We start from the raw sequence: 27,694 nt of genomic DNA, 5'->3' as shown, positions 1-27,694 counted from the left end.
TTGCCCATTGGGAGCAAAGTGTTTGAAAAAATAAAGTGCACTTAACAGAAATAAAGTGTTTTTTATTCTTAATGTACAGGATTCTCCTGCTGAATGAGAAGAATTTGACTCCGCTGATATAAATAAAAATATTTAATCAAAATAAAAAAAGGGTAACATATACAGTATATTCATGATTCTGAATATATTACAATATTTTACAAATTAACGTTCGCTCATTAACGTAGATAACTGAAGAAACGTCTTCTGCATCTACTTTGTGCAACGATAACAACATAATATTTTAATATTCTGCATTCCCGCCATTTTTGCTTTAGCTTTCCCTAAAAATCTTACGCTTGATGCCAGTTCTTGAGCTGACTAAACTAAAAGGTTGACATCAGATCTGCTCGCTGAAGGTCATGTTAGAGATTTACACCTGACTGCATTCTCCGTCGTCATGCTCGGCACCTTCGTTGAAACCCAAGCCCGCCAGAGATCGGCTGATTCCCTCCAGGAGTCCTTCCCTGCTGGGCTCCAGGTGATCCATCACTTCATCGTCATCGAAGCACCAGCCCGTCCAGTCTACGTTTACGCCATCCAAAACGGTGTTACTGAGGCAAACAAGAGATGGAAATAGGTTATCAAAACAGATTATTGGATTGACGTTTGTAAAGCAACCATTTTCTGTTTCACTCAGAATTTCAAGGTATGCAAGTGACTAAAAGGCTTGTTTCAGGAGGTTTACAGTGCTCTGCAAACGTCATCGTACACCTTCAACGTTTTGCCACTACAACAGCAAACAACGCTGTATTATGTTAAGATTATATGAAACAGACCAACACAAATAAGACAATAACTGCACAGTGGAAGAATATTAATACATGGCCTTTCTGTAAAATGTAGAGAAACCTTTTGCCAGAGAGAGGTTGAGTCCAGAGTCCAGACCACATTAGTAAACCAACAGCATCAGGATAAACCTGCAGCTGTAAAAACAGCAATGGTTGGTTTTGGAAAATATTGAACATATAAATAAAAATGCATGCCACACTTCAGATTTTTTCTTTCTCCTTTTTTTTCTTTTTAGGTTTGAAAACCATTAATTATTTTATTTTGACTTTAAAGTTAGGGACAACTTTGTGTTGAATAAAAAGTCCAAGTTTGCAGTTGTAACAAAATAACGTGGAATAAGTTAAGGGGTATGAATACTTTTGCAAGGCACTGGTATGTTCTTGGTAACAGCATCAAAACACAAATAAAAATATATTAAAGTATGATTTTGATTCTCTAAATGACCAATTTCAGTAACGTGTTGAGCAGAATAAGGATTAGGCCTTAACACAACTTCAAATGGGCCTTATGACCTTTGGATGCTTTGTTGGATAAATTTGGTTTAATTCATCAGACTCTTGTCAGCAGCTTGTGATTGCATTTTTCAAATCTAACTAAATATTTTGTACGGCAGTAAGATGAGGTAATAACGTAAATAATCTAAAACCTCTACCTGTCTAAAAAAAAAAAGTTAGTCTTCCTAGTTTTGCCAAACACTATTTATACATTCTTTATATAAATTGGAAAATGCATGGAAATAAAACTTAATAGTAATATAGTTTTAAAACTGATAAAAGTGCTAAACACTGTTTGAATGAATGTTTTAATAATAATAATAATAATAATAATAATAACAATAATAATAATAATTCTAATAAAGATACGACATGAACATGATATAAGGACATTAAAACTGTGCATACATTGTAATTATTACATCATTCAAGTCGTTCAACGAAGCAAATGTTCAGATTTTCATAGGAAATATTCATCTTCAGCAACTAATGACAGTAATCAGGTGGCAAGATTAGAAGGAAGGAAGCAGTTTAAAGTATAAAAATATCCCCCATTTTATAAATAAAACAGATTCATTACATAAATGTGCCTGGAAACAGCAACCCATTCAGCCTGTTAATGAGGACTTCAGGATGCTGTGGTTAGAAACATGAGCAAGGCAGCAATTTCTAATTTTCCATTCTCACATATCGCTCTGTAGATTTACCGGCCAACTCCTCCCTGAAAACTCATTTCAGTACAAGACAGACTGACACGCTGAGAAATACATTTAACAAAAAGTTCCAGCGGCCCTCTACTGATGCTCAGCAGTCAAATAGGTACAAGTTGACAGTGCAGAAATAAAAGGTTGGTAACAACGAGTAATTTCCACAGTAACAGCTACCTAACAGCAGCACCAAATATATCGGGGTGAGCTGCAGGGTTAATAGGAGGTCAAACAACCATGAACAGTAAATATCAATTAATATTTGCTAACAGGTTTTGTGGGAAACTGTAGTTTGGGTGAAATAGTTTGATCCACAGACTGCTATCTGGCACATTGTAAGATAATTGGGTTAAAAACGAGCAATACTGGGGTAAATTGGATGATCATTACTAGTTACAATCTCTCGATTGTAACTAGTAATAGTAATGACTGTAAAACATTTGTCACTACAATAAATCTCAGGAAAATGTTAAAGGTACATAACCACATAATTTGACTTTTTTAAAAATGTATACATCAGTAGCTCCCTCTGGTTTGCATACAAAGTTTTTATGAACGATTATCACGTCCTGCTGCCATGTCAGTTGTTATTTTGGTGTTTTATGCTTTGTTTTTTTTTTTTCATCTGTCAGTAAATAGAAATATTTATTTCTAATAACAACAGAAGTACAACACTTTGCATGTGCAGCAGGGGATAAAACAAAGATACGGCTATTGGCTACTGGCCATTAGCATCTCCCAGCTAAGCAATGGAAACAATGAAGAAAGGTCCAAGATCCAGTATAAAACAACTCAAAAAATATACAGTATGATTCCAAGAGGGAAAAGACTGGAATAGTGCTGGGAATACCGTATGAATGTTGGTGTTCACTGAAGCGGACACTGAAGCTGCTAAGGCTCAGATGACTGCAGAGTTGATTGATGTGAGTAAACGTCCTTATTAATACTGTGATGATAATAGTAGCAATGCTACGAGCTGCCGCATTGCAGAGGGGTCAGGCTTGGTCCGGCATTATTTAGCAGTGATTTATTAGTCGGCATCTGGCTTTCTGATAGTTCTGTGATACTGCCGGTAAATGGCGCCACATCTGTATATATCGGCTCATCTGCACCTGGTGCTTGGTTGTATTTAGCTTCAAAAAGGACTTTCAAAACACTATCAGGATGAATGTTTGGTGTATATAACCTTATTTTATCATAATGAAACAGTTTTTGGAACTTTTTTTATAAGTATATAATGTGTCTATATACCTTTAATTAATACAAATGGTCACGGAAACAGACATTTGTTGATATGTTGTAACCTTGACAGCACAGCTGTGCTTTAACTCTTTCCATCTTTTATTCTGTTACATGACTACATAACACCAAGTGTGGTGGCAAAGTGGAGAGGAGAACCTTACGTTAGTTTTTGTTTAAGGGTCCCCCACCCTGAACGTTGAAGATATCTTCCAGTCACAACACATCTGACTCACCGCCTTAAATATTGGCTAAGTGGGTCATGAAGTTCTGCAGAAATCTGATGCATTCACTTTTTTAAAGCAGAAAAACATCTAAAATATTTAAAACAGTTGGATGGTAAGTTTCAATTGCCGAAGTTCACACCACTGTTCTGATAATAAAGTGGAAAATAATCTAAATGTTTAGCTACCGCATCTACACAGCAAAAACGGATCTAAAAATAAGTAATATTTACTTAAAATGAGTGTATCTGTCTTTGATTTGAGTAGGTAAATAAGATGATTTGCCAAAAGAATAAGACTTTTGCAGTTAAAATGGGAACAACTCATCTCCATTGTGTTATTTCAAGTGCAGTATATCTAATTATCTTATTATAGGGGTCAAAATACTCATTCCATTGGCAGATAATCTTTTTTACCTGCTCAAATCTAGGACAAAAACACTAATTTTAAGAACATTTGACTTATTTGTAGAGCCGTTTTTGCAGTGTTTATGGGTCAATCACGCAGATTATGACTGAAACTGGCTTTACCGAGGGCTTACAGGGGCACCATTTTTACTTTTTTTTTACTGATTAGATGTTTGACAAACATAGTTAAAAGTTTTCCAGAAAATGTAAGCCCACATCACTGTAAAACATTTCCATTTCTTAGATCTTGGTGCAAATAAGCAACACACAAGTGTTTGAAAGTAATGATGTCAAAGCCCTACTTTTAACCTAGGAACCCGATTTTCAACTGCGCCTTTCATGCATTCCCCAGGGCTGCATTAGAAAGAGGGGCGCACCATTTACAAAAAAACATTTTTCTAATCTAGACTCGAACAAGCTTTCTCTTGCTTTTATGCCTGTGCAGTCAGTGGGTAGTTGATACCCGCCAAGCGCTGAGTAGGCGACCCCTGATTACCGCTGAGATTAGGGCGATCGTGCTGTTTTTGCTGTCAATGTGCCATGTGGGGTGAGGCAGGTTATCCTGGACCAATTTGGACTCTACTGTTGCATATTACCCAGCTGCATTCGGTAATTTGCATGTATTTTGCACCCCAAAGTTTAAACTTACAGGGGATCTCAACGCGTGGCACAAAGCACCAAGCTCGCTGCGGTAGATGTAAAAATCAGAGTAAGCATGCTGTTGTGTGCATTACTGCAATCTGCATCAGATAACCCACAGTTATGCAAATATTTCGGGCCATGAAGCTCAAACATCACCGTGCAGCGTCTGTCGACACTGAGGCCAGTGGAAATGTTGATGCCGTAGACTATTTTTATTCTAAGTTGCGTTTTGTGTAGAACTGTTTCTGTTTCTTAGTGACAGAATGTAGATGATGACCAGAGATTAAAAAGGTCTGCCAAGAAACAGATTTTTATCAGCATGTTTATGTATTCACGTCAGTTAAATTCAATTTATTCGTACTGCGCTAATTCACAACACATGTCATCTCGAGGCACTTTATTGAATTCTATTGAGTTATACCACTTATTATGAGTTGAAACCTTAATATTCAATTTCTCAGAAGTTTGATGTCAAAGGCCCGACTTACATAAAAAGATAGGATGTATGAAAGGACTGAACTGAAAAAGAAATTATAAATATACTTTTAAACGTTTGATGCCGGAGGTTTAACCATTTTAAGCAGCAGATGTTAGACATTCAGTCTCATTTAAAGTATGTTTAAAAGCCACAGAACGTCTCGTGTTAGTTCCACTAGTATTCCTTTTCCATATAGCTCTGTGTCTTCATCTCACACACCAACTACCTTCATGTCTTCTTTCGGTCCAACCATAAATGTCTTCTTTGCTCTTCCTCTGAGTCTCCTAGCAGTTCCAGCCTCAGCATCCTTCTACTGATCTACTCACTATACCTTCCTTTGTGCATGTCCAAGTCATCTCAGTCTGGCCTCTCTGGCTTTATCTACAAAACATCCAACATGAGCTGTCCCTCTGATTAACTCATTCCTGATCCTCTCCATCCTCATCACTCTTAAAGAGAACATCAACATCTTTATCTCTGCTACCTATAGCTCTGCCTTCTGCCTCTTCCTCAGTGCCACTGTCTCTAAAACAGACAACATCGCTGGTCTCACCACCCTCTTATACACACTTGTCGTTGCTCTGGACTGTTGAACCCAAGAAGTTAAAATCCTCCATCTTCTTTATCCCTTCCCCATGTAACCTCATGACTCCACTTGGGCCACTCTTATTCTCACATACGTATTCTGTCTTGCTACGGCTAACCTTCATCCCTTCATTAGAGGTATCTTTGCTTCATCCCGAAAAATCTATGAATGCTTTCATGCTTTTTTTGTCCCATCCCCTGTTTTTTTTCTTCAGTATTTTCCACATGCTCTGGTTGTGTTAGACCAGCAAGGGACTGATTACTGCATTTATACCTTTTGGCTTTGCTTTTTCCAGAGAACATGTTCTTCTTTTACGCATTCAAAGACTCTGAAGAAATGTAAAACTGAAAAATTGCAACGTGTTCATCCTTGAATTCAGTGTCTCAGACATGAATGCGTATCAGTGTGACATGTACATCAACTTCTGAACACAAATAAAAATAAAATAAGACCTTATTTTTTTTAGATGTGTCCTGATGCCAAGTGAAATTCTGTTTGAACATAATTACCATTTTTATGTTTGGAGGAAAAAGACCTCCATGCCTGAAAACACCATCTCAGCTGTGAAGTACAAAGGTGGCAGCATCATGCTGTGGGGATGGTTTGCTGCTATGGGACTGGTGCTCTTTATAAAATAGATGACATGATGAATTGAATTGACTGAAGAACAGTGAAACCTTTTGGCTGCTCTCTTATTCAGGGTTCGCCACAGCAAGTCATTACAACTTGCACACAGACTTGATGGAGTTTGGCGTTTCTCACACAACCTGGACCCCGTGTCTCAAGACACCAGTCAAAAATCTAAAGCATGGAATATTATAATAAGTTATATAATATATAACAGGAAGGAAATGTATGCACCAGACCCGTTAAATAACTTGAATAGTGTGTCTTGTGTTTGTATCCAGCCTCCCTGAGACAGTTCTTCGAAGAACCAGCTTTATTGCAAATAGTTGCAAGTCTTTTGCAGTATGTCTCTACCAGCTTTGAACATCTATAGATCAAAATATCAGCCCAAGATAGCCCAAAATCAGTCAAGATTAAATCGAGACCCTTCCTTGATGGCCATAGATTCGTAATTGGATTTAGGTCTGGACTTTGACTAAGCCATTCTAACATTTATAACAAACAAGTGCTATAAACCATTTCATCTTTGCTCTGGCTGTACGTTTAGAGTTGTAATCATGCTGGAAGGTGAATTTCTGCTCAAGCCTCCAATATTAAGCAGCATCTTGGTTTTCATCCAACCTTGCCCTGTCTCTGAATTGTGAATCTCTCCTTCAGAGTTAGCATAAACTGTTTGGTTGCTTCTTTGAATAAAACTCCCCTTGATAGGCCTTTCAACTTGGAGATGTATGTTGTTCACTAATGTTCTCTAAAAAAAAACCACTGCGGCCTTTACAGAACAGCTGGATTTATACCGACTGTTTACTGATTGGGTGTTTTCTGAAAGCTGCACTGGATTTCATTTAGGCTTATCAGAATAAAGGGGGTTGGATAAATAAGTAAGCAACACCTTTTAGAGTTTTACTTGTAAAGGAAATTAGAAAATCACGAGTCATTGTCCTTTCACTTTAAAATTATGCACTGCTTTGTGTTGCTCTATCACACGAAATCCTAATGAAATGCATTAAAGTTTGCTGAAATGTCGCATAAATACTTTTGGATGCATATGTGCCTAAAGTTCCTCCTGTTGTAATATGGTGGTGGAAAATCCTACTAACCTGCTGCTCTCATCGCCGTCCACCAGTTGCTCCTTCCACCCTGTGCTCACGGTGAGGGTTCTTGGTCTGGTCAGCGCCACCTCCTCCAAATCCGTCTCATTACCTCCCTCACTGGGCGTGGGCGAGGGGGCCTTGTTAAACGGGGAGGAGGGACGCAGGTACCTTGACTTTAGAGTGGCTGTTTTCAGCTGTCTGTCTCTTTTTGTTCCTGCTTTTTCTTTCGCCCTTTCTTTGGCTCTTTCCAAAACCCCCTCCACCCGGGAGGCATGTTCAGTTGGGCTGTATCTGGAGCTTGGACCTTCCTCTTCCTTGTATGACGTGTGTGGGTGATCCAAGGCTTTACGGGGACCCTGCACTTCTCTGTTGAGCATGTTGGGACTGGAGGAACTCCTGTAGTCTCTAAATTTGGGCTTTTTGTTCTGGGTTTTGGTTCCTGGCAGCTCAGACTCTGAAAATGCCTCAACATCCGAAGAGTACTTCGGGTACGGACTTGGAGTCTTAGCTTTGGTTGGCCTCCTGGAGCCCGGGTGGAGCCCCCGTTGGGTGTCTAAGCCAAACCGCGAGGGAAGGAAGTTCCTCTTTGGGTGGGAGTTGCACTCAGAGTCTGAATTCATATAAATGTTTGGAGCAGCCAGAGTTTGCGGCTGCTCCTGGAGGAGCTGCTTGGATGTTGGAGTTGGTGGTCCCTGACTAGAGCTGCCTGGCCTCCTCCTCCGTAAGCCGGGGGACTTTAGGTTTTGGGGAAAGCCTCCATCTTCAGGAGGAGTTTCTGTATCTCCAAACTGACTGGAGAAAGAGTTTTTCCGGGCCTCCTGAATCACAAGCTGATTATCTGAGTTGCTCCTTGTTAATATTGGTTTTTCTACCGCTGGTCTTACAAACTGCTGCCTGGACATGATTACTGGCTCGTGAGGAACTGGTGAATTCATCTCCTCGTCCATCGGGTAGTCGACATCTGGCAGTTCCTCTATTAGACGACTGGGTGGTCTAAGCAGGTTGTATCTTCCTGGACCTGCAATTTCATTTTGGGTGAAATGATCAAGTTTAGAAGTATACAGTCCCCTGTTTTTCCACATTGCACTTTGTATGTTTGTCATCTGGGTCTCAACAATTTTCTCATCTTCCTCCAATGGTTTCCCACCTTGTTCTCTCCTTATTCCCATTTCTATCCACTCGTTGCCTCTTAAAACTGGCTGTCGAATCGGGACGTTGGCACGAATTGGTTTAAGAGTGTTGCTGCCCTGCTTGAGCTTCCAAGAAGGTAATGCAGAGTTGTTAGGGGACATCGGATCTGATGCAGGGGGTGCTTCCTCAGATCCATTAACGGTCTGTTGTTTATGTATTTTATCGGTGAGTTCATCCATAAAGCTTTTTGGCTTTAACTGGATAGAAGGCGGTTCTTCTGTCTCTGTGTCATAATTTTTGTAGTCTGCAGCAGGTTTGGTCTCATGCTGATATAACTTCACGTTGTCCAGTCTGTTGTCCTCATCCCTTCTCTGGCTCAACAGTGTACTCTGATAAACAGCAAACAGAGCAAATTAAGCTCACTGACAAAGGTGAAAAATTGGGTGTTTGCAAGAAAATGTACAAAAGATCAGCCTACAGTAAGAATTACAAGGCATTTATTCAAATTCAACACTAAATCCCAACTTTTAATGAAATAATATTAAACAGATTGTATTTACAATATGGATACATTAAAATACAATATGTGCAAGGAGGAAGGAGGTTTCATCATTTATCTATAAAGCAGTGTCTGATATGGCGTTAAGAAACACACAAAATTAGACATTTACCTATTTATATTTAGACAAATGAAAAAGCTTAATTATTCCAACAACATTAGATTAAACTGAATTAGCTTTTATTCCCACAGACTTTTGAGCTCATCCAAATTGCAGTGATTATGAAGTTGTTAAAATACACATTTTGTAAAATTTGAACACTCTTAAAAGCAATAACCCTTTCTTCTGCTGTGCTTAAAACCCGTTTCCTTTATTAGAAAAATAAACTAAGAGTGTCAACAGAAAGTAGAAGATCTATCTTTCCTAACAACTTTCTAATGTACACGTGACAAAAACACTTTTTCTGTGTTCTTGGGAGAGCTGGGTTAATTGACAATGCAAGTGTAACATTTAAATCTTGTCAGATGCTAAGGACTGTGAGCACACTTTTTTGGTTTCTCAGACTTCAACTTGAACATGTCTTTGATTTGTGTCTGTGTGCTACATGTGAATCATGAGCCGGTGTCTTATAATAAAGACTCTTGATTCTTTAATTCTTTAGGGTTAGTGGTCTATGGTACGATATCACACACCATAATTTTGTCGTTCTCTAGTTTCTTGTTTACAAAGCCAGGCCAGCACTGCATGCATGTATGTGCAAGTGGATTGCTGCCACTCAGGCTTAGCCTCTCCCTCCCTTTAAAATGCTAACGCTGTGACTACAAGGAGAGAAATATGTCATTGTGTTATTGGTGAACTGAGAGAAAGAACAAACTCTTCCCGTTCTTGCAAAGCACGTATAGGCCTCAAGGCACATGACTAAACCCTAAATGAGCTCCAAACCTGAACTCAAAGGCATTTACCACTAGTGAACTACAAGTACAAGAAAAGTGAGCTTCAATTTGCAAACAACTACTGTACATACATAAGTTAAAGAGGTTTTAGGATTCTGTTCTGCAGAGAAATAAATCAAGATTAATTCAATTAAGTATCAGGTGATTCTGGGAGAAAATGTCATGCAGTCTGTGAGGAAGCTAGAGCTCGAGCATCACTGGACCTTTAAACAGGACGATGATCCTGATTTCTCAAAGTCCATCAAAGCTTGGTTCCAGAAGTCATCCGGGAAGATACTAAAGCAGCCATTGTAGTTGACTAGAACTTAATAGGAAATATTTGAGATAGTTGTTTATGGCACATAAACCAAAGAATATTAATGAACTGAAATCCTTTGCCCATGAGGAGTGAGTTATGCTCCACTAAGTGCTAGATGAAGGAGATGCAATGATTTCCAGATTCCATTAAAAGCTGTAATTTGGAGAACCCACTTCCAACACTTTTGAGTAAGGTATTTCAGTTGTTCTTATTTGATTTGTTAATTGCAACCAGCTGCAGGTATAATTTGCATATTTTGCAGTGTTTTTTGAATAATTCTAGGTAGAACTGCATATCAATCAATCATTCAATCTTTTTTATTATAGCCCATTATAACACATGAGGTAACCAAAGCGCTGGACATAAAATCAACATTATAGAAACAGAATTAAAAACATAAACATAAAAAGCAAGTACTAAATAAAATACTTAATATGACACCGTGCTACTGAAGCCAGTCTGAATAAATAGGTTTTAAGCCTGGCCTTAAAAACGCCAAAGTCAGTATCAGTACAAATGTCTGGGGGTAATTTGTACCAGAGCCTGAGTCTAGCAACTAAGAAGGCCCAATCACCCCAGTTTTTGTACCTAGCTCAAGGGACTTTGAAAAAGAGCTGGTTTGTTGACATTAAGGCCCTAGAGTAGGAAAAATTGTCCACTCTTCCTTTAATGCTAGATTAGACCACAGCAAATTTGAAATGTTTGGTAAAAAAAAAAGCTTAATTTTACCTTTGACCCCTGGATGGCATTGACCCATTTGGAGCAACTGTCTGGAGTACTGCTCACAAGGATGAGAACATTCATCATGCACTGAAGCTCACCGACCTCCCCCAGAACAAAGGAGCCTGAGGGGAAAATGGAAAAGGGAAAACGCGGGCTTCATGATTCAGTGATTGTTGTTTGGTTTTGTGTTTCCTTACAGATTATTACAAAATTTAACAGAATATCACAGTCCAGTTCACAGCGCTACCCACAGCCATCTTTGAGTTGATCGCAGAAAATTCGGTCCAGCGCCAGAGGAGGCCGGACCACTTTTAGTCGCTCCGCTTTTTTCTGCACTTTCGTCAGAAGGAGAACATCTGAAAACAGTAGAGCCACCACTTCCACCTGCAATACATCACAAGCAAGTAGACAAATGTGTCTCTCAAAAACTTTGCTGACATGTTAGAAGAACAGTGCTTTAAAATGTCAGAACCTGGCAGAATAAGCTGTACTCACCTTGCTGTCCTTTCTGCCTCGCAGCTTCAGGTTCTCCTCCAGCAGCAGCTTCCGTACAACGTTGCGACCCACTCCTCTGATGGGGCACGTCAGGTCAAACCGCGAGTTGTCCCGAACAAACTGGCAACCACAGCAGCAACTACAGATTTAGTATTTAGATTAAACACTTGTTCTTTTATATTCTTTAATTTTTCTTTAATCACAAACCCAAAGAGTGGATAGAAGCTGTAAAAAGCTTTGCAAATATTTGTTAGTTAAACCCATTTAAACACAGTTTTCTGCTGTTTTTTTTAAACTGTCTATATGTAGTGCAGTGGTGTGTCTTTCATATAAATTGTAATTACTTTAGGGTTCTCTTTGTCAGTGAATTTACGACAAAGAGTTATAAAACACAGAGAAACGTCAGAGGAAATTACAAAAGTAAACAGTAATCATGTAGAAAAATTGAAAAAGCAACTGAATGCCCTGCTTTCATTTGGGTCCTTTGAACGTTTTTTAAAAGATCTTAAAACTTGTGCCTGTTTTTAGGTCTATGTCTTCAAGGCATCTGATAAATTTTGCACAGCTTTTATTTATATGTTGATTTGCGGTATTGTAATTTACAGTAATAAAAAATACAATTGTATTTATATTGAAATTGTTTTGTTTGCAACCAATTACATTTTATATGGAACAGTGGTTTAAAAATGTCTCTTAAAAGTGAGATCGGTAACAAAACCATTTGGTATTTCTGTATTTAACCGCAGAGAATCAGTTTATTTTTCTTGGTTGCCTACGTAACCTTCGTCAAAGCATTTAACCCAAAGCAGCCTGCATATAGGTGTGTAAATGTGTTGCAGTGCGGCTAGGTGAATGTGTGCGCAGAGCGGATGTGGCCAGGACATCTGGGAAATGCTATTTAAGTTCAGACTATTCACCATTTGATAAATTATAAAAATACTGTAAATAGAAATAAAAACAATTAAATCTTCCATTTAGTTCAACATTATTTCAGAAGTTATTGATTTTAAACTTTATTTCCATTGATTGGGTTTCTAATCCCCTTTTAAGTCCAGTGAATCAGCTCATAACTTCTGTTGAAAGTAAAATAACCATAGGCAACCTCTTACGGGCAGCTATTTTTTATTGGAGACATAACTACATTTCCTACCAGTAAAGAATGACTATGTTATAGAAAGTGCATTTGAATTCATCAGTTGTCAAAGTGTTTACAAAGCATCCCCAAGCAGGACACAAATTAACTCGTAGTTGCAGTGAAATATCCATTTTGGACCCAATCAAGACAACCAAAACCAAACAACCAGCACTTCACACACACAACTAACACAAAGGGACACAAAGAAACAAAAAAAATAAATAAAATAATCAACAACAAAATAACAAAACTATTCACAATCAGACACACTGGAAGAAAATGCAACCAATGACTAATGTTGTGAGCAAACTGACTGATATAGGTAAAAAAAAAAAAAAAACTTCCTGTGCAACTATATAATCCCAAAGTGGTATTAGGTTTGCCCTCTATAGTCTTTCCATACTACCAAAGCTGAAATGTCAGAAATGTTTCTGTATTCATCATTCTCATCCTAATAGATAAAAGAAAAACAAGTAACGTGAGGGAAAATAGCCACTTGTCATTTAGTTGTATGATAACGTTACTTTTACTTTCTTAAACAGCCATGTTTGAGTTTTATTGATATCTAGCCTTATGCACAGTGTGCCACTGAAGGCTCTTTTATTGTGGGGCAGCACCAGATTAGGGAAAAATGTAATTGCAACACTAATATCAATTACTAATAATTTTCTGGATTTTTTTCTTCTTTCACTTCATTGTAATGTCCCCTCCACTCTTTGTGAGCTCTAACATCTCAGCCAATAGAAATATACATTGAGCGTGAGCTCTGAGGATAGGGAAAGCCCAAACAACAGGCCAAAGATGTGACTGCCATGCAGAATCTGCTGGCATGTTAGTTGAAACATGATGCCCTATAATTATTGCGTGCAGATACTCTTTTGCAATAGCAATATTGCACAAATAGACATTGTGGTGACTGTTGAGAGTCAATAGTGATTCATGAAGATGCATATGACGCCACCCTCATCTGCCTCATCTGGAATGGAGGGTTCGGCCTACAGGAGTGTGACGGACTGCCAAGAAGGCTCATCAAAGGATTTACTACCTACGGCAGCTGAATAAGCGTAATCATCTGGCAAAGATGACGGTGAGCTTCTACACTGCGTCACTGAGTCCATTCTCACTTCATCTGTCACAGTCTGGTTTGCTGCAGCCAAGGTCGAGGCCGAGCTCCAGCAGATCGTCCACTCAGAAGTAAAGGTGATTGGTCTCCAGGAACAGTACATATCCAAGACCAGGGGACCTGCAGCCAGGATTGCAGCAGACCCCTCCCACCCTGGACACAGCCTGTTTCAGTCCCTCCCGTCAGGCATAAGGCTCCGGTCCATCAGGACCTCGGCCATCAGACCATTTTCTTATGTTCTGCCACTCTGGTAGCTAATGTTGGGCAATGTTAAATCTATGTCCTTGGGAACAACATAAAAAATTTACATTGTCATACATAGCTCAATAAATTGTTACCACATGCTCAAAATCAATAAATGTAATAATGTAATTTGGAGCCAGTTGCAAATGAAGAGTTTAGCTCTCTGCTTTTCTAACTTCCTGTTGATGTTGCAGTCTTAATGCTATCTGGCAACTATACAGCAACAGCATGTCAAGATTTATTTTCAGCTCGGTTATGTTTTTAAAGCTTATAAGTTATTAACTTCTTCACCTTTGAAAAAACAAAAAAGATGTTCTTTGCTGCAGCTTGTTGTTATACCCTCCAGTAACCACAAGGGGGCTGAATTTGAATGACTAATAAAGAAATAAAGAGCGAAACCTGCTTTAAAGTGTATAACACTGAAAATTAAAAATGCCTGAAACAAAACTACAACACAAGCAAAACCAGTGAGAATAATATAAAAAGCCTTCCAGAAGTTCACAAAATAACAAAACAACACAACACAGAACAATGACAAAGGCCTTTAAAGCAACCCCAGAGACACAAAAGCAAAAGAAACTAAAATCACAAACAAAATAAGACATCTTGTAATTAAATATTTATAGAATATCTTCACAAAGAAGCCTTTTTACCTTATCGATTTCCTCATTTATTCCTTCCACCTCGTATCCCTCCACCCTCTGCGCAGAGATGGAGAGCGCCAGCTGCTCATCTTTCAGCTTCATGTAGTTATTGATGCTTTCTAAAAATCTGTTCACTATGGCTAACTAGGAAAAAAACAAGAAAGAAGGCACACAGTTTGAGGTACATACTGCACCTGCAGGGTGGATAGGTACGAGTGCTAAATCCAATCCTCACCATCTTTTTGAGGGCATCCTGCACGAGAGGCTCCTCGGTTTCTTTGAGCACGGCTTTGAGCAGCAGGGGATACTTTGTGATCCTCTGATGGGGTTTGGCCTGCATGTCTCCAAGCCGCATCCGCTCACACTGAGGATGTCTTTCCACCCACTGGACAAGTCAAGAAACCCAAAAATACTCCCTTAGATCCGTTAAACAGCAGACGTTTCCTTGTGTGTAACCTTGCAGGTAACATTAAGCACTTTCAATTGTTAATATTGGTGACTAATCTGTAATAATTGTTTAATTGGCTCTGCCTGCTTATAGTGCTTTATGCAATGGAAAACAATTAGTTCAGTTAATTTCTAACCTTTCCGTTCACAGACCTACTTTTCAGCAGGCTTTAAAAATAGTACTTGTCTTTGGTAATATAAAATTTAAAATAAATAAAAGTTTGAAAAATATCTGTGTGTAATAAATCTATAATATATGAGTTTCAGTTCTGTAATGAATTTACGTGCAATACATGAACTTTTTATATCCTAGTATATCGAGATGTGGCCATAGGTTTCAGCTTTTAGAATATATTGAACCTCCAACAAGAACGGGCCAAAGAAAAACAAAACTTGAGAAGTACAAAGTAAGCTGTTCTTGATTTGTGTCACTTTGACCATCCTTTAACACCTACCAGTTACTATTTCCTGCTTAAGAGAAGGTTTGTCTGGAAACAAAAAGAGTCAAAGCTGAATTTGAGAAGAGTGAAGGTGTGACACAGGTGCAAAAAAAAAAAAAAAAACTGTAGTAGACCACAGGCGTTGCTTTTCACCAGAAACAGTATCACTGTCGTGCAACTTCTGGTCCTGAAGTCCCTTTTCCTACCAATATGTCCAGCAGTGACACTGGAGAGTTAGAGATCTGAATCATTTGGAGAAGACGTTGGAGTAGAAAGTGGTTTGCTGGGCCTAAGGCTCTCATACCCGGCCACCCACAAAGTTACAAAAACGTCACAAACCACAGCACCACAAGCGCCAGATCTGGAAACGGATCTCACTAAAGTAAGAATTGTTAAGTGTTACTTTTCATCCTTTCATGCCCATGTGTTTATGGCGAGTGCTGTGTGTAGATGCTGCTGCTGCTTCACCTTACCTGCACAAAAGCAACAAAATGTGGGTTGCTCTCCATCTGCCTGCGTGTGAACTCCAGGTTGTTTTCTTCCTCCCAGCAGTAATGATGGTAGGCAGAGAAGCGCTGGTGGAACTGGTACAAAAGCAGAAGACAATTCATATCTGCATTTAAGGGCTGGCATTGCCTCTCTACTTAACTATAGTTGATGCACTGCACTGTTGCTGGTTAGCCCTAAACGCTTGCAAATTCCAGTAAGTAAGTAAGTAAGTAAGTAAGTAAAATGTATTTATATAGCACTTTTCTCAGATTTAAATCACAAAGTGCTTCACAGTAACATAGAAATACAAAAAACAGTATACAGTAATACTTAAACAGCATTACAAAACAAAATGGAAAACATACAAACCAAACCATAAAAACCACATGTCTAATTAAAAGCCTGCTTGAATAGCAGCGTCTTTAGTTTGCTTTTTAAAAGAAGCAACAGAGTTCAAACAACATAAAGAAAGAGGCAAAACATTCCACAGCCTTGGAGCCACTGCCTGGAATGAGCGATCCCCTCTAGTTTTAAAATAAGTGCGTGGGACCACTAACAATGATTGGCCCATCAACCTCAAACTAGGTTGAGGGTCAGAGTATGGAGCTGTATCAGCTCAGAAATGTAGGGAGGAGCTAGACCATGCAGGGCTTTAAAAGTAAGGACAAGAATTTTGAACTGGACTCTGTACTGAACCGGTAACCAGTGCAAAGCTGCCAATCCTGGGGTAATGTGTTTTCTTTTGTTTATGTGAGTTAAAAGCCGTGCAGCAGAGTTCTGGACAACCTGAAGACGGTTTAGCTCCTTCTTGCTCAAACATGTAAAAAGACTATTGCAATAGTCCAACCGTGAAGAGATAAAAGCATGAATAATCATTTCCAACGCACCCTTTGACACCAATAATTTGGAGATATTCTTAGTTGGAAATAACAGTTTCTAACTAATTGTTTGGAGTGGTTCTCCAAGGACATCACTGTATCGAACCCAACACCTAAGCTCCTGAGGCTCGGCTGAACAGACGAGCCTAAGTTAGCAATATATTGCTTTATCTGAGGGATTTTACATTCAGGTGCGATAATTAGTGTTTCCGTTTTCTCTGAATTTAGAAGTGTCACTTAACCACTGCTAGCCAGACAGTTAGTTAAGGAAGACAATTTATGAAATTCAGTGTCCTTAAATGAGCAATAAAGTTGAATATCGTCTGCATACAGATGGTAAGATATGTCACTGAATTTACTGATTATCTGACCTAGTGGAAGTATGTATAAAAGGAACAAGATGGGTCCCAAAACAGAACCTTGAGGTACCCCACAGGTACCTCAGCATTACTGCTCATGATTCATGAGCAGTAATGCCTTGCTCATGAATCATGTGTGGATTTCTCACATCCATATATCTCTAAGGAATAAAGTATGATCTTATCTTTAAAAACGTGTTTAATGCCAGGATATTTGCATCGTATACAATTCTGATGTGAACTGCACCTTGCAGAAATGCAACATAATCCAGATCGTTTATTTTGATATTTGTCATTAAAAACTGTTCAGATAGTTTCTTCACATGGACACATATTTGGTAATGGACCATGGACTAATTTAGTGTTTAGCCTGAAGAAATTCTTGTTCTTTATATTAAAATAAATAAATAAATAAATAAAAACATTTAAAACCATGGTTGTGCATGTGCAAAATTTTATAAGATCTCTTTCAAAAGACCCCTTGTGCACAGCACCAGATTGACACTTAGGCCTCTTTTAGCAGGTAAATTCTAACTTATTTGGAACAGTAAAGCCTGTTTCTGCAACATGAGCAAGCGAAAGCCTTTTCCAAAACCCAAAAAGGAGAAAGGTTGCGGCGAGGGAGTAGGTTATTACATAAGTGATGGACAGGAGCTTTATTCCCTGTGTTTACACTCTGAACCTGCAGACAATGAGCTCATACCTGCTGACAACCAGCCTCCAGGTGCATGGGGTCAAACGGCTTGCCCGTTCTCCGTACTTCCTGAAGCATGGGATAAACCACCTCCTGCCAGAACAGCTGGTGAGCTTGCAGGATGGCGGGCAGGTTGGAGAAAAGCAGGTCAGGGGTCACCTGGAGGATGTGGAAGAACAGAATAAAAAAAAAAAAAAAAAACTGACATAATTGGAATCTTTGCAGTCTACCACATTTGTGTGAAAGTGTTTTCTATGACCAATGTTTTAAATGTAAATTGTAACAACAATAATAATGTGAATAGTAATATGAATATTGATCATACATTTTATTTTTTTCTGTTTCTTTTGCTCTTTTGTTTTCCAATCATGTTAAAAAAAATATTTCTTTAGTCTTAGTAATGTGACTGTGCTGCTGCCTTCTTGGCCAGGTCTCTCTTGCATAAGAGATACTGTATCTCAGTAGGACTCACCTGCTTTAACAAAGGCTAAATACATAACAGAGTTAAATTTTAACTATACGGCCCTGTGATATTTTCCATCTTCTCAGTGGAAACATTATGGGGACAAATGCTCCACTCGCTCATGTTTTTGTGCTTCGTTCTTCCCTTAAGTTGTGCATATTGCCGATGAGCAAAAACAGCGGAACCAAAGCCTGCATATTTTATTCATATGTGTGTATATAAATATGTGTGATATTCCATTTAACTAGAGCTTGCATGCATTGCACACTAACCTCCGGAAGAAAGTCATGCTGGTGCAGGTTGACCAGAGCGGCACTAACCAGCTGTGAAAGGCAGACGCACATTTGTTAAACATCCTGTAGAAAATCCCTCCGCACCTCTGACGTACATTGTGATAAAAGCAGCTCGAGAGTGACATCCTACGTCTTCGATGATCTTCAGCTTGTTGATGTAGCTCAGCTCCGTCTGCACAAACTCCCAGAGCGCCGCCTGTTGGTGCCTCTGCTTCTTTGCCATCGTCTGAAGCAGAGAGTTGAAAGAGAGGGCTGCTTATGAAATTTGAGGAATGTGTGCAATGTGTGCACAGAGTGGGCATTTTACAGCGCAGATGTACCTACGTCCCTGGAAAACAGACTGAAGCAAGACGTAATTCAGCAGAAACAGGCGGAACTACAATATTTGCTTCAGCTTGTTTTCTGCAAAACATCTGGCTGGTGTGTGAAGAGCAAATACAATAAAATGCAATAGGACAGGAATGTCGTCTCTTACTGAGTGAGACTTCACCAAATCTGTCCAGCTGTTCTCCAAAACTGTTCCCTGGCTTTCCTCCTCCCAGATCCATCTCAGGCTGGCAGGAACAACAAAGGCCTCCAAAACTTTGGTTAAGATGTCCAGCTGACTTCGCTCCTACAATGTTTATTGCAGGGGATGATGAAACGGGAATGCACAGAGAAACACAAAATATGTATGTCAAAGCGCATCAGCAGTTCCCATAAAGGTAAAGGATGTTATGAATTTTTGTGGTTACATAAAGAAAAAAAAAAAAACAGTGGAGCAGAAGTAAGTAACGCTGCACTGATTAAAGAGTTTGTGTGGGCGGACCCGGTTGGAGCAGGTTTGTATCTGTCTCACGGTTTGTGAGAAATGCAGCCTGATGAACAAGAGAGAGAACAATACCTCAGACGTTTTCTCAGACACTCCCTGGCTGACCACGCCGCTAAAGACCTGCTTCAGCGGCGTTCTGGATTTGGCTCCTGAAGAGGATCCTTTACTCAGAGTCGCAAAGTCAGTCACGACCTTTTGCTTTGTTCTCCTCTAGAAAAAGGAAGACAATGTATATATAAAAGAATCCTAGAGATTTTAGCAGTATTTGTTTTATATCACTATCAGTGTTTTTGCCACTGTCACGCCCGAATGTCCCCGTTGTGGGACAGTAAAGGTATTTCTTATCTTATCTTACTATATCAACAAGAATTAAAAGTACAAACGACATGTTTTCCCATTGGGATTTTACATAAAGCAGCACATAACTGAAGTGGAACATTGATTTTTTGAATAAGGATCTGACAATGGCGTGCACTTACATTGAAAACCCCGCCAAGTCAATAATTAGCAGAACCACATCTGGAGGCAGCTGCAGGTCTTTTGGGGTATGTTTCTACCAGCTTTGAGACACTGAAAATTTCTGCCCATTCCTCTTTTCAAAATGGCTAAAACTCAGTGAGAATGGATGGAGAACCTCTGTGAACTGCACTCTTTAAGTCTTGTCACAGATTCACAAACGATTTGGGCCTTTACTTTGACTAGACCCTTCTAACACATTCATACTCTTTGATCTCAATCAGGAGCCTGTAACCTGCAGCTCAGAAGCTGCATGTGGCCCTTATCAACTATTATTAAAGAAGGTCCAAAAACGCTTAAGAATTGAAAAGTTTCGACATGGAAAGGTGTCATAAATTGCTAGCTTTGGTAGTTTTTCACTTTTCAGTTTCATGCAATAAGGATAACATTTCCAAAAACACAATTATTGTTCTTTAACTTAAAAAAGTAGACGCATTTCCTATGGAAGGTATTATGAGAGCATGCTAGTTTATTTTGTTTAAGTCGTGTTGCTATTATGGCTTTGAACAATATTATTCAAAGGAAAACCTGGCTTTTAGGATAGTAAAAGTTGCTGACCCCTGGTCTAAATCATTTTATCATAGCTCTGAGTGTCTCTTTAGAGTTGTTATTCAGCTGGAAGGTGAATCTCCACCTCTCTCTCACACAGCCCCATAGCATGACACTGCCACCACTATGTTTCACCATGGGGATGGTGTGTTCAGGGTGATTTGCAGTGTTACTTTTTTGTCAAACATAGCATTTTGCATGTAGGCTAACAGTTATTTTTGGTCTCATCTTACTAGAGGACCTTCTTTAACATTTGGTCTGGTGTTTTTTTTTTTTTTTCCAAATATTTGTTTTGCCACTCTTCCATAAAGGCCACATTTATAGCGTGTACTTAGAGTTCTACATGAACCATGGACCTCTGCAGCTCCTCCAGAATTACCATGAGTCTCTTGGCTGGCTGCTTCTCTCATTAATACTCTTATTGCTTGGCCTGTAGCTTGACATCTGTGTCCTGGTTGGATGGCAGTTGTGGCATAATACTGATTTAATCAGATGTTTAAGCTTGGGAAGAAGTATAATAGAGGAACTGACACAAATCAAAAGTGAAGTCTCTAACAACACGTTAGGAATCCATGCAAATGTTTCACTCCAGACAACTAGCAGCTGCTTTCCATACATTTCTGAGCCAATCAGGGAGCTGTTGGTGGCAAAATCAATCTTAAAATTAGATCCAAACCAGACATCATTCAGCTCAGATCATCACTGTGCAACCAAGCTACAGACACATTAAACAGTATTTGCAAGGCAAGGAAAGGTATTCAAGAAAATTATTTTAAACAACAAAAATCCTGTAAAATTTTACATGGCAGCTGTTATTTTATAACATGTCAAGCCAGATCGATGATGTGTAGCATTCTCTGTTCTGCACATTATCAGTCTGGGACTGCTTCCATTAAGCTGTTGAGCAAAGCGACATATATTAGTACCCGCCTATCAAAGGTTTGTTCTAGCCAATCACTGTATCGAATGAAAATGAAAGCAGCAGGAGCCATGAGAAACCATAACAAGTTACACTGTTCAAGGCACTTCTTGCTGTTCTTCTTTCAAAGATGAAATCGTGGATTCTTTTTAAATCTATATAAATGCAACTATGATTACAAAAGTAGAGCAACAGACTAAAATAACATTTTAGATGCTAGTTGTAGAGCGGGCTTGAGGACTCCACATGTGGTCTTTGGGGGCTATCTGGTGCCCATGGGCACCAATGTTGGTGACCCCTGTCTTATAGGGTTTATGCCCAAAATATGTCAGTTTTGGTCTTTAAAACTTATCATAAATGTAAAACCCACCTTTTATTTTGAAAAGTCAATAGAAACACATTTATCATAGCCAATTTAAGTCCATAGGGTAAGGTGGAGTGTACTTCTGTTCTGGCATAACGTAACTTTTGAAATGTTGGGGCTTCTATTATAAGGACATGTGTGAGCCAATACCCTTAAGATTGATTTTGAATGTCAAAATTTCTCTTAGAGAGAATTCAAATTTCACGCTGTTTACTTGCTCCAGTGGTACCGGACACTTTTCTGCTGGAAATATGTCTGCTGAAAAAGTCTGTGGAGTAAGGAAACCTTTTTTGTCTTCTTTATTTAAGATCTGTACAAAATCTTGAGTATTTTAAATCCCTTTAGAAAACACATTCTTATGATCTGGTTTTGAAAGTCAAAATTAAGCCCATGGCAGGTTTGGTCCAACATTTAAGAGACTAAACTTTTTCTCTTAGAGAAAGGCTGTGGGTACCTGCTGTGGCAACAATAAGTGAGTGAGGAGCATCAACTTCAATGCAGGAAGAAAATTAGCTTTGAAGGAAGAAAATTTGAAAAACCAAAACTATTTTTATAGGAAATAAAGTCAGGAAGGCTGCACCGGAGCCACCAGGAGAAATAGTCATGCAGATGTGTGTGTCCTTTCAGCTGCTCCTAATTTAGGGCTCGCCAAATCAAGTCAGTACCACTAGCACGCAGACTTGGCATTTTTCACCAGCTGCCCTTCCTGAGGCAACGGAGAGTAGAACCCGGGTTCCATGTATCAAAGATGGAGACTTAGTCCACTAAACCACAAAGGCACAGAAGAAAAGGGCCGTGTTCCAGCTGAATTTGATGCGTTTTGTACTTTTAAATTATCACATACCAACCACTCAGCACACAGCATAATTTTCCTGTGATGCTAATAGGCATGTAAGCATGAGTGCATCTTGAGTGCATCGGTACAGAAGCTGTGATTAGTTGCATTGGAATCTGCACTGGTTTATAAATGTTTAGAGCAGTAAAATCTGACCTGATTAAAGTTACATTTGTGAATCAGATAAAAAGCCTGGGACATTGTTTCATAGCCTAAACAGATGTAAACATGTCCACAACTTCATGTCTGACCTGTCTGCTGTTGTCCCTGCTCTTCATCATGCTGTTTCCACACTCATGTTCTCTAACAATCCACTCAGGTCTTCACAGAGCCGTTCTATTTACATCCAGGATAAAATTACTAACAGGTAGATTAATTACTATTTCATGATGGACTAGATTATTTTATTAATTCGGTGAGGTAAGCAGGTTACACTGAATTTTATTCAAGGGCATCAGAGTAAAGGAGCTATATATAAATGTGAAAAAGTAAAATAAAATAAAAATAAAATAACATTTTCCTTTCACATCCAAATAAAATATGTTGAAGTTTGTGATTGAAATGTAACAAATCGCTTATCAATGTTTTTGCACAGCTATGTGTGTGCATAATAACTGTTGAATGCATCTTTGATTCCCTAAAACTTAAAGTTCCCAACACTTTAAACACTGATGGGCGGGTTTTCTTCAAGGATTTAATATTTTACACTTCAGTGATGCATAACTCTATAATGTGGGAAAGCTATAGTAATTATGGTGTTCAATGGTGTTGTACCACACAAGTATAGCAAGCACTAACAAAAGCGAAAGCACTCTGCAAATACTTAGTGGAGGTTAGTTATATTCTATTATTATTCATATTAATTTTATTTGCTGATTAAATTAAAATTAAAGTGCGGCATGACTGTGCAACCTGCATATCGGAAATATAATTAAGTCAATTTCAATAGTTTATATTAATAGTTTTTACTACGAATTTTACAGAAATGTCCTAACTTTTATCATAATATACAACCAAACCAACTAAATAAAACCAATTAGAATAATGAAACAAAACTAATATTTTGACAAAAACACTTTTGGAATAGAATAATTGCACCATCAATTTCTGCATACAATACATGAAATATTAAAAAATACTCAACATACTGTTTGGAGAACATTTTTTTAGCTGATTTGTAGGTAAAGAATATCCATCAAACTGAACAGAAAAAGTTACAGATATGCATGTAAAGAGACATTATGAAAAAAAAAAAGTGCTACTTGCCTGGTAGCCTATCGTGCTGTACTTGTTTTTGTCTGCAGATCCCCTGCGGGGGATTAAGTCTGCAGGTGTGATCAGCCCATCAACAACCTCCATCTCTCGGGTTTCTGCATCCTTTTGCTTCTCTCCGTTCAAGCTGTCTCGTCGCTGCACCATCTCTTTCATTACCGACTCCAGTTCGCCGTTGTTTTTATATGACCTTATCAGGGACGGGCTGAGGACAGACACACAGGGTCACTTCTTGACAGAAAGGGGTATGTAAAAACACTGACAATATTTTATATATTAATCTAGGACAGTGGGTAGCTGTGCGGTTTCTTACATTTCTGACGTCTGCTTAAACATTTGTTGCAAATGCATCGGAGGGTTGCATGAAAACAATAAGTGAGAGATTAATAATTCTTTTAAAATTGTCTCAATGAAGATTTGTCTAGAGTTTCAGAAGAAGTTTTTCTTTAGACTCTGACATCTTTTTATAAGTTTTCTTTTATTATTTTTTTCTTGACATATTTTGAGTCCGGTTCTTGTGTCTGAATTGACAAGGTATAGCATCTTGTGGTCATAAAGTCAGGAAAGTGGACAAAGTTGAGGGCAAAAAAAATGTCAGCTCGAAAATTAACTATGGTTGCTGGGGATTGCTTGCAAAGGGGATCGCTTAGAATGGCTGAATGAGTTTTATGTTTCAATACTTTAAACTAAAGTGTATAGAATAAGCTATTCTAAACCTATCTACTGAAGATAAACCATAAGTTAAAGTCATGCATTCCAACAATAATCCTACACAGGACCTGAGAAAATACATGATCATCTGTTTTATCCCAAGTTTTCCTCATAGCTGCTTTTGAATCACCTCATAGGTGAGAAAACGCTACTTAATATTTGTAAAATGATGTAACCCTTACATTTTTCCTAGATTCGTCCAAAGAAAGGACAGGCTGCATGAAGTAAAATACAATGTTTAAACTTGGTCCTTTACTAAGCAAAACTGGTTTAGGAGCCTTTTTATGGGTTTAGGAGCCTTTTTATGCCTGATTAAATGGAAAGAGTTAAGCAGTCCATCCATGCATCCATCCACCCATCCATCCATTTTCTAACACGTCTATCCCTTGTGGGGTCATGAGGGGAGCTGGTGCCTATCTCCAGCTGGGCGAGAGGCGGCGTACACCCTGGACAGGTCGCCAGTCTATCGCAGTTAACCAGTCCATGAAGAATAAAATATTTTAATTCAAATTGGGGGAAGGGGGGGGGGGGGGGGGCGAGCAGTCGTGGTAAAAAAAAAAAAACTTTGGAAGACCTTCAGACACTTCGGAGACTTGTTGCTAAAGATCAAGGTCTGTCTCCCTGGAAGTAAAATTCTGTATATCTTTTACACAGTGATGCATTTACTAAAACAGTAATGGCTATCCTTGTCCACATGCATCTTGAGGAACATGGTCAGATGTTTGAGTCTGGTTCTGTTGTTATAAAGAAAGCCTCTGTTGTCTCCTGCCTCCTTGTGCACCATCACAGTAAAGACGTCATGGCATCATAAATTTGCATCAGACTCTATTGAATTGGATGGATCTGTAAATAATATAATTTTTGTACCCATAGATTACCTCATAAAACCTTCTGTCCTCTCAAACTGCATAATAAAGCCGTGAGTGATCATCATGTGTCACCCGACAACATATTTAAACTGCACAGTTTTTCTGTTTCTTTTAAAATGGCAGCATCTTAAGCCTTGGGTGGTTTGTAGTTCCCATGCCAGGACAAATTAATGCCGGTTCAATATCTCGTATTAGACTCTACTTGGCAAAGCGTGCAATGATGCTGTTTGTTCAGCCAGAACGGATGCATTCAGAGGGAACTATGCAGCTTGACTTGGTCAAGGGGACCATGTGACTGATCCAGAATCCCACGTCAAACGGTGCATGGTTACTCTTTATTACAGAAGTTAAATGCAAAGAAGAAAAAGATAAGTAATCTATATTTGTCATTGCAATTGTACATTATAATGAAATTTGTCTTCTGCATTTAACCCATTCTTTACGGGACAGTGGGCAGGTATCACAGCGCCCAGGGTGCAATCTGGGGCTAAGGGTCTTGCTCAGGGACCCACAGTGGCAGTCTGCAGGGATCGAACCTTGCAACCTTCTCAGAGTGCAAGCACGCTGCTCTAACCACCAGGCCACCCCTCAAGTAACAGTAAAGCAGCTCTAATAAGCTGCTCTAGCAAAAGCTGATTATTTTTTAATGAAAGCAGGGAGATTCTGTGGGATTTTGTTGTTTAAAACTGTAATTATGTGTACATTAATTGTGTTAAATCAGCTGCAAGTGTAAAGTAGCTTTAAACCCCCCCCCCCCTCCCCTCTGTATGGGATACAGCTGAGGATACGAGTAGATGTCTGGCAAACTGCGAGTTTCCTGTTCTTGTGGCGGGTAGTTTACTAATCTGCACACCAGTGTATAAACGTGTGAGCATCTGAGCAAATGAGCCTCCAAGTGTAAAAACAACTAGAGTGATAAATAGAAACGTGCTATAATTAACCATTCAATGAGAAGCATTAAAAATAAATACTTCATTTATTCTGTAAGCTCCTAGAGCAAGGCAGGAATGGTACAGACATTGAATAAAAAGTTGAAAACGTACGTCTCTGTCTGTTAGGAGAAGTAAATGTAAAACTAGTCAGATAATCACACTTAAACAGGAAAACAGAAGTAGGACATGGAGATAACAATCTGTCCTGGAAAGAGAGGAAATAACTCACACACATATGCTTGTCTCTCTACCCACGCTATTATCATGTCAACAATTGACAGCACATTCAAGCTGATTTTACTGGACACCAGTGGGTTCAGACAGCTCCAGATCCAGTTACACATAGACGCGCAGGAATCAACTCATAGCTTTGAATTACGTCGAGGATTCGTCTCAATTATCACTAACCCACTGTATCATAGCAAACTGCTTCTGCAAAATAAAGGCTCTGCTTTTACACCAAGGTCGCTCAATGCAGCTGCTTTAAAACAAGACCAATGATACTTTTTAAACAAAGCGCTTAAGGGGTATTTATGCAGATACTTGTACAGTGTGAAAAGTTATCGCAGAGCAACTACAGTGTTACAAGAAGCCACAATGGAGACACGTAAACGGCACTAATCCACTCCTGCTTAGCTGTCAAACTTCAAAGCGTTGACGCAAGTGCCTTCATCCCAGTGTAATACCGGTTTACAGGTGCAGCAACATTATGAATGTAAAAGCACTGTGAAAACAGCTGAAACACGATAATATATTGGATTTGTAGCTCTTTAACTCAATAATAAAGCTCCAGTAACGCAGGCCTCTTGAGCCTTTTAGAGCATCTATTAACCGAGTCATCAAATATCCAGAATATGAGTCGGTGAGTCCGAACAGGACCAAACATAAATGCGGTTTAACATGAGGGAAACAATCCGCACAATGCCCCATTTTTTTACCTTTGTTTACTCCTAATAAACCCACAAAAGATCTAAAATTTTACCTGGGCTTGGTTGGATCCATTTTGCTTCACGCAGTCATCTTCGGTTTCTGTTGGCTTCCTCCTCCTCTCCTGCCTCTCTGGCCCAATCAGTCCCTCCCTCTCTTCCTTTCACCTGAACACCGGCCCTCAGCAACTGGCCCGACGGGAACAACTGGATTTCTACACCTAACAAATAAGTGCTGGGGCCTGGTTAATGTGTCACAGTTAAAAAGTGCTTAGTGGGACAGAGGTGGGGTCTAATTTGTTTGAAGATGATCGATTGCTTTTTTTTTTCCCCCTTCGTGTCAATAAGGCTTTCTT

At 39.1% G+C, this 27,694-nt stretch overlaps 1 protein-coding gene across 2 annotated transcripts; it reads right to left on the bottom strand.

The window, feature by feature from the left end:
* Window positions 1–126: 126 nt before the first annotated feature.
* Window positions 127–27,497, bottom strand: plekhg6 (pleckstrin homology domain containing, family G (with RhoGef domain) member 6). Of its 2 annotated transcripts, XM_021320345.2 has the most exons (16): window positions 27,395–27,497; window positions 23,895–24,105; window positions 19,518–19,655; window positions 19,110–19,247; window positions 18,765–18,860; window positions 18,614–18,664; window positions 17,888–18,037; window positions 15,932–16,042; window positions 14,807–14,956; window positions 14,581–14,715; window positions 11,427–11,546; window positions 11,183–11,315; window positions 10,938–11,053; window positions 8,474–8,846; window positions 7,333–8,344; window positions 127–593 (listed from the first exon to the last, which is right to left on the bottom strand). In XM_021320345.2, the coding sequence occupies exons 1-16, from the start codon at window positions 27,412–27,414 to the stop codon at window positions 413–415; spliced, it is 3,135 nt and encodes a 1,044-aa protein (XP_021176020.2). In that variant the 5' UTR covers window positions 27,415–27,497; the 3' UTR covers window positions 127–412. The 2 variants fall into 2 exon arrangements, with proteins under 2 accessions (XP_021176020.2, XP_012725793.2); XM_012870339.3 differs by having other exon boundaries at window positions 129–593; window positions 7,333–8,846.
* Window positions 27,498–27,694: the final 197 nt, after the last annotated feature.

This window comes from Fundulus heteroclitus, chromosome 3, assembly GCF_011125445.2.
Source record: "Fundulus heteroclitus isolate FHET01 chromosome 3, MU-UCD_Fhet_4.1, whole genome shotgun sequence".
NCBI classification, from domain to species: domain Eukaryota; kingdom Metazoa; phylum Chordata; class Actinopteri; order Cyprinodontiformes; family Fundulidae; genus Fundulus; species Fundulus heteroclitus.
The sequence above is the reverse complement of the archived record's forward strand: the minus strand, read 5'-3'. Positions and strand labels throughout refer to the sequence as shown.

Coding starts and splice junctions, on each gene's coding strand:
- plekhg6 (XM_012870339.3), bottom strand. CDS start 27,414: ATGGATCCAACCAAGCCCAG. Junction 19,248..19,517: donor TGTCTGAGAAAACGTCTGAG/GTATTGTTCTCT, acceptor TAAACATTGTAG/GAGCGAAGTCAGCTGGACAT. Junction 14,957..15,931: donor ATTTTGTTGCTTTTGTGCAG/GTAAGGTGAAGC, acceptor TGACTTGTCCAG/TGGGTGGAAAGACATCCTCA.